The following is a 14,864-nucleotide window of genomic DNA, read 5'->3' as shown; positions in this document are numbered from 1 at the left end:
AAGAATCTTTAGATATTTATATGGGACTAAAGACTTTCGTCTATGGTACCTTAGTTGTGGAAATTTTAGTTTGGTTGGCTTTACAGATGCTGATTATGCTGGATACAAAGTTGATAGAAAAAGCACCTCAGGATCATGTCAATTTTTAGGAAATTCATTGATCTCATGGTATTCTAAAAAGCAAAATTCAGTTGCTTTATCTACAGCTGAAGCTGAATACATAGCTGCCGGTGCATGTTGCTCTCAAATTTTATGGATTGCTCAACAACTTAGAGACCTTGGAATTGATTTCAAAGGTATACCAATAAGATGTGATAATACAAGTGCAATTTTTATTACAAAGAATCCTGTGCAACATTCTCGTACTAAACACATCGAGGTACGTCGCCATTTTATAAGGGATCATGTTGAAAAAGGTAATATTTCTTTATCTTTTATATCTACTGAAAATCAATTAGCGGATATATTTACAAAACCTTTAAGTGCTAATCGTTTTGCTTATATACGTATGGAACTTGGCATGTTAAATGACGTTGCATGAATTAAGGGGGAGTAATAACAAAGAGTAATAACAAAGAGTAATAGCAAAGAGCAATGATAAAAAGTAAAATGTTTAAATATTAAACGTTATTTGTTACTTGATACCAAGTATGTATTAAGGGGGAGCATTACATATTATTGTGATTATATGTATGTTTATGCATGTATTTGAGAATTGAAAATTTGATTTCAATTTCTTAAAAATTATTTGTTTTATAAATATGGGATTTATAATTAAATACCTTTAATTAATAAAGGATATTTAATTATTTTAAAACAAAATTGTTTGTTTAAATTATTTGTGAACATCATCAATGCATTAAAAACATGTTCATGATTTTGGTTAAAATCCAATTAATCTCATAATTGCATTTCCATTTGTTCACGGTTAAAAACCCAAATCAAAAAATTCCTCCAACATTTGATGCTGATCAAACTTCACCTGGAAAACCGGCTCCTTCCAAGAAAAGGAAGAGGAGGTCCAGGAAGTAATTTTAATTACTAATGCATGATAAACAATCTTTTTATTTTCGGCAAACAATATTTTGTTGTTATTGTTAATCCCAACATTTTAAATCTTCCTGTTTCTTTTTGATGAAAGTCAAAAAGGGGGAGAAATATATTATGCTTTTGTTTTTTTTTATTGTTTGTTTTTGATTTTGCTCTGATTTTGTTTTAATGATGCTTGAATGTTTTATATATTATGGTTTGATATATTGTTGAATGAATGTTGTATTCATGGTTACATTCATGTTTAAGGGATATATAAAAATTAATGTTTTGTTTTATTGTTTTGTTGCTGATTATTGATTATGGTTCATGATCATAATGTTTAATAATCATGTTTTAGATATTAAAGTATTAATATGATGTTACATTACAATGATGATTATTATATTTACATGTATTATGATTGGATATTTGTTTGCATATAATGATTGTGATGATATGATATATAATGTTAATAAATATTGGATAATTTTTAATTTTTTAACTTAGAAATATGATTTAGGGAAATATGGTTTTGACTTTCATCAAGGGGGAGATTGAAGATTCAACTCTCTTAAATAATGATAAGAGGAGATTGAAGACTTAATTCTCTTTAATGATGATAATTCAAAACACATATTGATTAAACAAATAAATTAAGTAATTACATTTAATTGTTTAAGTAAGTTTAAAATCATATTTGATATACATTTAATTAATATATGTTTAAGTTCGAAGTTAATGTAATATGCTTAAAGAACTGAAGTTTAGTTTATAAGTCTTGAAATATGTTTCAAAGTCTTGAAGATAATTACGTTTACAGGTTAGTTTCGTAATTACATTTAAAATATTTTTAATAGGTCAATGTTCCTTGAAATTACATTTGAAATATTTTAATAGGTCAAGGTTCATTAAAATTAACTTGGATATTATTTGAATTAAAGTTGAATATTTTACTACACGTTTTTTTGCTTAACGTTTAAATATTTTATATTTAAACTTAAACTTAAATATGTGGTTAAAATTAATTTGATGAAAAATATAGTACAAGGTACACATGTTTTATTATAAATGGTACACGACTATATTTAATAATTATGCAAGATCTAGATTTTCTATTATTTGGATGAGATTTGAATTTATACTAAAAATAGAAAATGACGATGCTAAAAAATAGGAATTAATTTAAATGGTTATTTAAATGTTGATAAATCTGGTTTGTGCTTATTATTCATTATCTTGTATAAGTACTAACGTGGCAGCATAGCATTGGACAATTGCAAACACAATGACGAAATTATTTTAGCTGTCAGTACACGTCAGTTTGAAGATAACCTCAAGATCTTGAAGACAGGCGCTGAATGACCAGGTCAACAGAAAATAACGGATAGGAGCCTTCTTGTTTTTGAAGATGTGTTGAGGCGTAACACTATATATATGAGGCTTCTTTTCAAAACTAAGATGCACCACTTCTTACAACTTTCTCTCTTGATTTAGAAATTCTCTAAGAGTTGTAATTTGTAATTCGTAATTCTTAATTCTTAGTTCATCTATCTCGTACATTTTGTAATAGGCTTAAGAGTTTAAAAAGAGTTAGATTAAGTTTAATACGCCTAATCAAGAATACTTTTTAAAGTGTTCAACTTGTGAATCTCTATTGTGAGATTTGGGATTTTGCTTTTATTAAAGGAACTTGTAATACGGTTCTTCAAGGGTAGAACGTGGTGAGAGGAGATAGTGAGATCTTCTTGGTTGTATTAAAGTCGGATTAATAAAAGGCGTTGAAATCCTACGGGTTGAAAGAGAACCCATAGGCGGGGAGTAGGTTAGTTAGAACCGAACCTCGTTAACATATCGTGTGTTATACTTTAAAGTTTATTTTTCCGCACATACGTTATTGTTTACAATTGGATCAAAGCTGTTCCAGAAGACAGTTTTGACAGACTCCTCAAACTCTTGAGACAAACTGCCAGAAAAGTTTAAAATGCCCAAACTCTCTATTCACCCCCCTCTAGAGAATATTCAACCTCCTATTAACTTTCAGCTTTATCAAATGGGGATAACTTCCGCTTTCTAATATTAATGAGTGCTTTGGGATAGCATAATGTTAAAACCCACTGAGCAACTCAAACAAAATACGAAATTTACCTATAAAGGAGTCATTTTAACTTCATGTAAGACATATTCCAATTCTTAAATAAATAAGGGGATAGTCCCCGTCTTCTACTAACACTCTTATTCTCTAAACTATTCTAAGCTCAAGGATTTCATAATCAATAGCTCTTCATATCAAGCTTATTCACTAGCACCTCATTGTTTCAATACAATGCATATTATCAAAATAAAGAATAATGTCTTAAGGAAAATTGCATATAAGAGTTAAGTACTGCGTGTACGTACCTGTAAGCGTCATTGCACTATTAAAAGTCACAATTACCCAACTAAATTTGTACCTTCCCCTTATGAAATGGGCACCTATATAAGTTAGGAGTAGAACTAATAAGACCGCTTATCAACTTTGTCATATCAGTTAAATACCGAAGTAACCATTATCATCCATTCGAGATAAGTTTCCAATTACTCTAGCACATACACATCCCATTCAACACAAATAATAATCATTAACTCAAATAAGTCTTTTCATCAATTTAAATGTAAAAGTATTATGTGAATCGTTCCATTACATCAACTACATTTGATTTATATCGTTCACGTCACCTAAAAAAAATAACCAAGCAAATCTTGAAGTTATCGAATCGCAATATCATTAGTTACATTCTCCAAAGCTAGAAAGAACTATAATCAAAACATCACAACAAGTAACTTTAGCAACTCTCAACAATAAGTTGATACTATGCTCATAGCCTTACTAAAGGTTATTCAAACAAGAGTATTTATAACTTCAATAACCTAACAAGAGTATTTATAATTAACAAAAATTAAATCACAACAATTAACAACCATTACCGCCATTTAACCACCGAAACCACTTTCAACTACCATTACAACAATTAATCAACCAAAAATAGGCCTTGAAACAACTTGTAAGGTTATTCAAAAATCATCACACCACCAAAATGTAGCATAAAAGCACACACCAATACTAATTTCAACTCTAAATCAAACCCTAATTATTTCATATTCAAAGATAACACCTTTAACTATTACCCATGATAAGATTCACTAAAAATAAGGCAAAATCAACACTAAACCATAAACTTGATAAAATTCCAATTAGAAACTAGAAAAATTAATTAGAGGAAAAAGGAGGTGGATTACAATGGAGAATCTAGAAAATGGTGAAAATATAGGTGGTTAGTGTGGCGATAGTGACACAGGCGGAGCAAGGTGGTGGCAGTGGACCAAAAATTGGTGGTGGTGCAGGCAGCTACTGCTGGTGGTGGTGGAAAACACAGCCGCTGCTGCTGTTGGGAGAGGGAGTTGCGGCTCCTGTAGCTGGCTTCTGTTCGTAGAGGGTGGAGGGTGCCGCTACAGCTGCTGGTGGAGCAAGAGAGCGATTGGTGCTTCCGGCTGCTAGTGGAGGCTCAAAAACAGTGAAGGGGAGAGAAAAGAGGAGGGAAAACCGTGTGAGTGTTTTTGTGAGTCAAGGAGTGATCTCCGCTTAAAAACCCTAGCTCATCTTTTATTAGAGTAACCTTCTAATAAGGCTCAACTAAGAAAACTCACTTTTATGTGCTTATTATTTTAATGCAAGTATTATTTTAATTTGAACCTCTTTATTTTAGTATTTACAAATCTATTTCTATTATAAATACGTTATCCTTTTTAAATTTATATATATAAGTAATAGATTAAACTAATTCGATATAATTTAATATTTAATATAATTATAATCACCAATAATTTCTATAATATTAAATAATGACATTATATAAAAAAATCACGAGGTGTTACAGTTTAAGAAAAGGTTTTATGCATTTAAGCCTTCCATTGATGGATTTCAATATTATCGACCTCTAATAACTGTGGGTGGAACTCATATTTATGGAAAGTATAAGGGCACTTTACTAATTGTTATGGCTAGAGATGCAAACTTCCAATTATTTTCTCTTGCTTTTACCATTGTTGAAGAAGAGAACGGAGATAGTTGGAAATGGTTCATGTTATGCATTCAACATTCTGTAACTCAAAGGCAAGGCATTTATGTTTGGGAGGAGCCATTCTGATAGGCACAATGGTATTATAAGGCGATGAGTGAAAGTGGTTGTGGTTGGGAGGAGCCATTTGTTTACCATAGATTTTGCATCCACCATCTTCTTCTAATGTAAACTCTAAATATAAGGATGTCACTTTAAAAGATCTTTTTGGCCGAGTTGTAGATTCACATCAAAAAAAGAAGTTTGATTTGTACTTCGAGAAACTTGGTGAAATAAATTTTGAGGCTCAACAATATGAAGACATTGCGTTGCATAAGTGGTCCATTTTATCGTGTCAATTCTTACTTTTTGGCGAGACGAACTATGAAATAAGAGAGGCTTGAGGTAGGATTTGATTACACACCAAACCCAACTATTACAATTAAGGAAAAAATGTTAAAATCTACATTCTATGTAGTTACCCCATTAGATCACAAACAAGGCTTGTTTGAGGTTTAAACAAGGAGTGGTAGTTGTCCTCTAGGAAAGGGAGGAATGTACATAGTGTTAATCTTGTGAGGAAAACTTGTTCATGTTAAAAGTACAAGATAAGTTGCTATGTTCTCACATACTTGCATTTTATGGATTTCAAAGCATGTTATTTACCGATTTTGTGGATTCGTCCTTTAAACTTCTCACTATAGGCAAATTTATATTAAGAGCATTAAGCCCATCATAGATATTGCATATTTGTCATCATACTTGGTTCCAAAACTTATCGTCAATAACAATAAGAAAGGAAGAGGGTCGAGAGTGACGCTCTCGTATAACTTGATTCTCAAATGAAATGGATGAGGCTTCACGCCCCAAGAGAGCATGTGGAATTTGTCGAGAGAAAGGACATAATAAGAAACTTGTCCTAATAAAAATGATGGAATGCCGAGGTAATTATTTATGTTAAGTTTCTTTGAAATTTTCAATTTATTTCAAGATAGTTATATTTTCACGTTTTATTTATTTAAATGTTATTGTCTATCCTTGATTGGTAATGTTTTTTATTTACATGTTCTTGTGCTGTTGCTGTTGACATGGAAAAGGCTTTTCCGGATTCACACGACTCTTCGGTGCTTAGACGCTATGTTTTGCATAATGTATAAACATCTACGACCAAATTAAAGATACAACGCCGAATATGAATGTTGGATAACATACTTTTGTCGTTTATTTTGGAGGCTTAGATGAATTTCGTAATGTTATTTTCATTTATTCAAAAATATATTTTGTTGTAATTTTGTCATTTTAGTTTGAAATTTTTTTTATATTTACTTGGTGCTATAGAAGGATAATACTGAAATGTAGAAGTAGAACAATCCAGTTTGAGAATCGTGATGTTAAAGTTGTTTGGGTCTACATTTTCAATAGAAAACAACTTATTTTAAGTGGAGCATAATTTGGTAATATAAAATCATATAACATTATTTTCAGAATTTTATAAACAATGTACACTATTCAAATAAAAAACCAAGCTATTAAATAAATAATTAAACAAAAACACAAGATAAATTAAATTGAGACCCCTTAATTCAAGAAATCATAGCGGTCTGGCACCTAAAAACAACTCCGATTGTGATTGATGAATAGACTAGTACAAGAATTTGCTTTAATATATAAGTAAAAGAATGATTTTGTGCACAAATTGCAAGCCACAATCGCAAATTTCTGGCTCATACAAAAAAGGGAATAAAAGAATGAATTGAACTTGAACAACAAATAAAACTTACCAAAACAAATGTTCTGTACATGAAATTAACCCATAATAATTGTGCAATTTGAAAGAATGATAGAGTGGAAGTTCATAATTTTTAATGTATCCATAAACTATTGCCTCAGATTCCCATCTCTCATTTGTGAAAAAACTGTGTTCATTGAAATATCAACAATATCTCCAGCACTTCCCATGCTGTATTGTCTGGTAGAAGGAAGTGTTTGTAATGGTTTAGCTTCATCAATCTGTAAAGAGACATCATCACTTCCATTAGACGCCGTTTCATCCTCCTGAAGTTGAAGGGCATACTCTAAATTCCACAGTACTTCTCCCATCGTAGGGCGATCAAGACCACATTCAGCCAAGCATTTTTCAGCCGTCTCAATGAATTTGATCAATGACTGGGTTTTGATTTGATCTGCAATACTAGGATCGATAATTTTTTCGAATTCTCCTTTCTTTTGTAATTTCATTGCCCATTCGACCAAATTTACCATATCGCGAGGAAGTGAAGGGTCAATTACCGGCCTCCCACACAGAACCTCGAACAAGACAACACCGAAGGAGTAAACATCTGATTTTTCAGTCAGTTGTTGTCGTATGAGATACTCGGGATCTAGGTAACCAAAACTTCCTTTCACAGCTGTGGTAACATGTGTTTTATCTATATCAGGACCAGCTTTTGATAGACCAAAATCTGCAACTTTGGCCATGAGGTTCTCATCTAGCAATATATTTGCTGTTTTAACATCGCGATGAATGATAGGTTTTGCTGATCCTGTGTGAAGATAGTAGAGACCTCTGGCTGAGCCAATGCATATCTCAAGTCGCTGTTTCCAGCTCAAACTAGGATTACCCGAACCATACAAGTGGCTCTTGAGTGTCCCGTTTTTCATGTACTCGTATATCAAGATCATCTCGTTCTGCTCATCACAGTACCCAATTAGAGCCACCAAGTGGCGATGACGAAAATGCGACAGCATTTCAATTTCAGTTCGAAATTCATTGATACCCTGTTGTGATTCAGAGTTGCCCCTCTTAACGGCAACCTCTCTATCGTCGTCCAATACCCCTTTGTAAACCTTCCCAAAACCTCCTAATCCAATGACCAAGCCATCACTGAAATTATCAGTTGCCTTCCTAATGGCAGCAAGAGAGAAGTAGTAACCGGATTCTCCGGTTCCATTGATTTTGTTACCATTCACGTCTAAATGTGTCCGTTTTCTCCTTCTGATCACAAGGAAGAAAGCTAAAGCTAGAATCACACAGATGAGCACAGCCCCAACTGCTATACCCACAATCAAACCAGTGGTGACCTTAGAACTTGACTTTGAAGAATCAACAACATCAAGAAAATCTTTAGAGTTACTAATTTTCATGATCTCAAGCCCATTAAGAAAGGCATTAGGGTAATTAACATCACTAGCAGTCCCAACACTCACAGAGATGTAATTACTATGAATTTCTTTCATCACAACATCTAGGTAATAAGGTGAAGCCAACTTATTTGATGTTTTCTCACTAAGATCAAGATGTTTATAAGCATACCAAGAATTGATATAAACATTAACCATAAGCTGTCCTTGGGCCTTGCTAAAGATATCACAGAAATGGAATCGAAACAGATATCTAAACCCCAGATCAACATTGAAATTCCAAGTCAAATTAACAATCAAATTGGGATCAGATTCAGTGTCTAACTTACTAGCAGTGCCATAAACGGAAGGAGGTGCAATTTCTGGAGTTGGGCCACCTTCAGTGTAATTAACTGTTTGTGGATTCGACAAGAACTGGACTAGATTGTGAGACTTTAAGAAGGGTCCATCCGGTACCCATTGCCTCGAAAGGGTATCGTTTTGAGGGTTAACACTAATATTTCCCATATTCACCCTATACACTGTCTGCAAGGCTTGGTGCACAAGGCTTTCACTAGAACCAGAAGGATCAATGATCTTAACACTATCTGGGATAACTTCATCAGGGATAGAAACAACTTCTAGGGCATTTAAGAATGCAAAGGATTTCGGTGAAGGGCTTATATTGAGAACAAGTTTACCTGAGGTTATGTTCAAAGAATACTCCTTAACCACAGGAATGGTTTCATGTAATTGGAAATTACTCAAAAGGGTGAAATTCATGACAGAAACTGAAAATCTAGCATGGCTGAGATTATAGTTTTGATACACAAAGGGGAAGAAATGAAGGCGAATCCAATGGTAACCATGTTTTGATACAGGGAATGTGTAATTGGAGCTTCCAGTAAAGATTTGGGCAGTTTTATACAGATCTGAAGAATATGAAAATGGAATTGAATTTGAGCTAATATTAGCCCAAATTTTTTGAGATGTTGAAAGAACAACACTAGATTTCAGGCTTGAATCACCCAAGAAAATACGATTATACACTGAAACATTAGTGGGTGATCCACAGTTTATGAGGTAATTATCTGCTGGGTCAAACTCTAAGGAGCATTTTATCAAACACAAAGCAAACAATACCCAAAAGAGAGATTGAAACTTGGTAACATACATGATCAATATTCAATACCAATAAATCAAAAGATACCCAATTCCAGAATGAAATTTATCAGCAACAAAATCAAACCAACAACGAGATTCAATCAAAATTGAAGTGGGTAGTTGCAAATTTCTTTGAATTTTGAAAAAAACAATTATAATAAGGGAAGAAATGGTACTAAATGACAAGCATTTATTGATTGATTGATTCAATTGAGTAAGGACTCGAAAGTGTGAATGAAAATGAATAATGAATACAACTAATACAAGAAAGTGACAGAATGAGAGCACAAATTGGTAATGGTAGGAGCAAGTCAATTGAATTTAGTGAGAAAGAATCACAACAGTAAAAGAAATAGACAGAAAAGTGAATTGGGTAGCTAAAATTCAACGTAATTAAGACTCATGAAAGGACAATGGAGTACATAATAGCATGAGATTGATAGAAAGATTTTAGAAGTGCGGTGGATGAACAACATTGATTGGAGTTGGGGGAAGAGGAAACTTCCTCAAGGTTTCTTTACAGACAGCATTTTTTGTTGTTTTGTTGATAAATTTGAAATACTCCCTCTATTGGACAGACTTATACGGGCATACAATTGCATAATTATTTAACAAAAAATTGATTTTTCTAGAATAATTTTACGGATTGATTAAATTTTAAAGGATATTTACCTAGAGTAAACTTGGGTAATCCGATGACCTGCTATTAGACCTGGAAAAATTTAATCCGACCTGAAAATGAACTCGAGACCCAACCAGACAAAACCCTGAAACTCATCAATAGATCCCAAAAAACACGCATTTAGCGTCTTTTTATCCATTTTTCTTTAAAAAAAGGACGTTATAATTATCTTAATTGAATACATATATCTTGTTAAATCAGTCAAATGAGTTTTTAATTTTTCTACATTTCAATAAGCAAATTGATATAATTTATAAGAACGTTTTGCACATTTGAATGAGCTTTTCAGAAAAGGAATATCGCTACCCTAAATTATAAAATGCGTATCTTATAAGTCGAAATAAGTACTTAGTTATTTGTATATCTTTCCAACATGAAAATTGTGAAGATATTTTTTATGAAGGAAGATATTTAACGTCATTTTTATCTAACGTTACAACTTTAATAAAGAGAATCACTTTTACGAAGCGCGTATCTTACAAGCCTTTCAAAATGAGTATTAATTCCCTTATTTTTCTTACACTTAAATGAACTCGACATACCAATTATTTAAAAAAAAATCGTACATCTGATTTCTTTAATGTGACACATATCTCACAAATACAACAATACATAGAGATTTAAAGTTTAGAACACGAGCGTCGCAATTACTGGTTTCTTATAACTTGAATTCAATCACATAAGGCTTTAATATTGTATCAATTGATATGTGGATTAATGTCATAGGTATGAGAAATAGTATTACTTATTAAAAAAGTTTCATAAATAATAAAAAATGGAGAAATCAATTTTTAAATTTTAACTAGAGCTGTTCAAATGTGACCCGACCCCAAAATCCAAACCGAAATCGAAAGTTATCTGACCCGAAAATATGTTTCTTTTTTTAGGCTTATCGAACCGACATTATCCGAACCGAAGTTGTGCCCAAACCAATTTACGACCGAAAATTGAAAAATCGAACTCAAACTGCGACCGATATTTAACCGACATATAACCGTCAATCGAAATTACCCGAACCTAATAGTGACCGACCCGAGTCATACCCGACCCAAATCATGCTCAAAACCGAACTCGATTCGACTAAAACCAACTTAACCCAAACGAATTTTTAATCGAAATGCTGTAAACCTGAACCAATTTTAACATATAGGTATGATCGACTCATATTCAATCATCTTATTAGTTAATCTAATAAAGTAATAGAAATTTTAATAAATTAAAATTTTATACATACATAGTTTTATATATTTAAAGTTAATGAACAATGGTCAATGTTTATTTAACTATTTTTAATCAAATTAGATGAAAAATGATAAAACTTTAATTTTAATTTACAGTCAAACAAGTAAAAGTAACAAAGTAACAATCACTTACTGATTTGCATTTTAACTATTTTGCTTTAACTAAAGGGAATCTTATCATCAATTAAAAAATGTCTAACAACTTAATCTGATATTGACTTGATCTATAGTAATTAGTAATTCGTAGCCAAATTCTACTGGAAAATAAAACCAGAACCCCATCTGTACCCGGTAAAACCGAACCAATTATTAACCGATGACAGTTCGAGACCGATTGACTACTCGACACGAACTTCAACCGACACCGAACCGATGCTAACCCAGCTCAAATAATTGATCTTCAATCGAACCGTGACTAACCGACCTGACCCGAGTGTGACCCGCCGTAACATGCATCCAAAAAATAACATATCTGAAATATAACCGAACCAAATAACACTCGTCCAAAGCCGATCCGATCACCCGAATGAACATCTCTAGTCATAACCCGTTGGGTCATACCGACCGACCTGAAATCGGGACTGACCCGACCTGAAAATGACCTGACCCAAGAATGACCCGACCCGAAAATAACCCGATTGAAATTGATCCGGCCCGTAACTCGTTTGACTGTCCAATTTCCCAGGTTTACTTGCTATAGTAGTTAATTCGCCAAAAAAGTAAATTGAAAAGTAATTAACAATTAAAGAAAATTTTCAAAATTTTACATAAAAAATTCTAACTAATAAAAAAAATCATAGATTTTTAAACATTTTTTCAACATTTTTATTTTAATTTATCTCTTTTTTAAAAATAAAACTTGTTATAGCAAGTCATCCAGTCACCAGGTTTACTCTAGGAAAAAAGCTCTTAAAATTGGGATTATTCATGGTTAATTGATAGGTGAGATTATTGTGGAAAAATCACGAATAAGTTGGATTATTTTAGGTAATTTTTTCATTTTTAAAATAATATTGAAGATATCAAATTACCTTTGTTCACATTACAAATGTTTACGAGAATAAAATCTTTTACATGATGAATTTAATATTTTGATAAATAATAAGTTTGATGGAGGAAAATTGAAAAATTGTAATCATTAAAAAAATATTAAAATACAATTAGTAGAAAAATATAGGAACCACAATTATTAAAAAATGTGTAAATAAAGTTAACGAGAATCATGTAAAGATCATAAGCAATATATAAAAATGATTATAAGTAATATAAAAATGTTAAAATGATGTTGATGTAAAATATGTGGAGAGACTATAAACATTAATTAAATATTAAATTAAAGATGAATAAATTTAATTATGTCTAAATTTTGTGATATAAATAGAAATATTATTTAAATAACAACTAATAAAACAACCCAAAATTATAAATAAAACAGATTAAAAAATAGAAAGAATATTAAATAAAAAAATAATAAATACGTGAATATATTTTTAAGTAATGGAAAAAAACTAGATTATATCATAAAAAAAATATTTAAAAATAAAATTATGGATGAGCTCGTATAAAAATAGACAGCATTTTTAAATAAAAGGTGCATAAAACGCGTTGTTGGGGACAACAAAAGAGTAGTGTCGGGTCTGGAAAAATGATAAGGTGAGATTAGTTGTGCTCACTGCTACGGTAGCAGCGGCTGTTGTCGAGCTTGCATGGTCCCACTCTAACATAATCACATGTATTGCAATCTTGTATTCTTGATTTTGTATTCAGCTACTGTAATGTCTTTGAATTATACTTTTTCGGTGGTTTTATTATACTTATTATATTTATTTTTTTTTGTAATTTAATATATATTTGATAATTTATATATTAAATTATGCATATTTAAAAATTGTAAAAATATAATTTTATGAAAGTATGCAATTAGACGAGTTAAAAAAAATTCCACTTGATTGTATTTTTTCTTACATATTAGCTACAATCTATAAAATAAGTTTGAAAAATAAATAGTGTCAGTAATCATAATATAGCAAGTGTTTTAGAACAAAGGAAGTAGGTTTTAGCTATTTTGTCCGATTTGTTTTTGTCACGAAAATTAAAAAGTCATGAATAATGAGTTAAAATAAAGAAATATTTGAAAATTAGAGCGAACATAAATTAAAAAGTTTTTGCTTCAACTTTCATTACAAATTTAGAAGTACGAAGAAGTATTTTTTTAGCATTATTTATAGTTTATTATTTCTTTATCTCCGATTTACATCTAGTGTAAAATAGGTGAAATAATTTAGTGAAAAAGAAAATTGAGATAGACAAAAAAAAGGATAAAAATGAGTAATTAAGATGAAAATAGAGTAAAAAAAAAAAGATAAAAAGAAGGTAAATTTTAGATAAGACTAAAAGAATGAGAGTGAGGCCATTGTCAAAAATGAAAAGGGAGTAGAGTAAAGTAATTAGGGCAAATTAAAATGAAAAGTAGTGTGAAATAAGAATAATAGAGGGAGTAATAACAATATTTTTATAAAATTCATTTTGAAAACAATAAACTACAAAGGGAATTCTATAATAAATTAATTTGTAATGCAAATGATACAAAGTATAATGATAAAAAAAAATTAGAAATTAAGAAATTAAATGTAATATCAAATCACATTAAAAATACATGAATGTGAACAAAATAGACAAATAAAATTAATTATATATAATAATTACAATCATGATAGCCACGATCATTATCTAAGAGACATTGAATTGTTTCATTTTTTCTAAAGGGAGTTGCTATTTTTCGCCACCCCTTTTCATTTTTTCGCTACCCCCCTTCTAAAATTACTTAATTGCCCCTGGATTTAAAAGAATTACAAAAATACCATTGGAGTTAAAAAATAATTAATAAATGTAAATCACGCTTAATAAATGTAAATCACGCTTAATAACACTATTAAGAATTTAATGAGGATGATTTGTCTATATATATCGAACTCTGAGATGCGTTTGAAATACGAATTAAAACACGGTACTATCTCACTAAAAACTGGTACTATCTCTCTAAAAAGTGTTAAAGAAGTTGTAAGGCGTAGTTGGTTGAATATGGCTAACGAAAGCGACTATGAGTCGGATGCGGTACGTAAAATTGCCGTTCGAAGAAAAAAAAAAAAAAAAACAAGTCGCACAAATCTGGGCGACTGAACCATGGTCAAGTCGCACAAATCTGGGCGACTGAACCGTGGTCCAGTCGCACAAAACTGGGCGACTGAACCATGGTTCAGTCGCCCAGTTTTGTGCGACTGGACCACGGTTCAGTCGCCCAGATCTGTGCGACTGCTATTTTTTTTTTTTTTTTTTTTTTTTAAAATTTACGTATTAATGTATTTTTAAATTATTATTATAATTATTGTTAGTATTATTATTGTTGTTGTCATTATTTTAATTTTTATTGTTGATATTTTTATTTTTTAAATTTTTTAATATTTTAATTTACGTAATTTATTTATTTATTATTGTTATAATTATTATTATTATTGTTGTATTTGTTATTAT

At 31.1% G+C, this 14,864-nt stretch overlaps 1 protein-coding gene across 1 annotated transcript; it reads right to left on the bottom strand.

The window, feature by feature from the left end:
* Positions 1 to 6,708: 6,708 nt before the first annotated feature.
* Positions 6,709 to 9,974, bottom strand: LOC130802388 (receptor-like protein kinase HERK 1). The gene has a single exon (XM_057666391.1). The coding sequence runs from the start codon at positions 9,420 to 9,422 to the stop codon at positions 7,005 to 7,007; it is 2,418 nt and encodes an 805-aa protein (XP_057522374.1). The 5' UTR covers positions 9,423 to 9,974; the 3' UTR covers positions 6,709 to 7,004.
* Between the last annotated feature and the right edge of the window lie 4,890 nt (positions 9,975 to 14,864).

This window comes from Amaranthus tricolor, chromosome 16 (assembly GCF_026212465.1).
Source record: "Amaranthus tricolor cultivar Red isolate AtriRed21 chromosome 16, ASM2621246v1, whole genome shotgun sequence".
In the NCBI taxonomy this organism is placed as follows: Eukaryota; Viridiplantae; Streptophyta; class Magnoliopsida; order Caryophyllales; family Amaranthaceae; genus Amaranthus; species Amaranthus tricolor.
This window is presented reverse-complemented; position numbering and strand designations above follow the sequence as displayed.

Bases quoted from the DNA above. Each gene is read 5' to 3' on its own strand.
- LOC130802388 (XM_057666391.1), bottom strand. From the start codon at position 9,422: ATGTATGTTACCAAGTTTCAATCTCTCTTTTGGGTATTGTTTGCTTTG.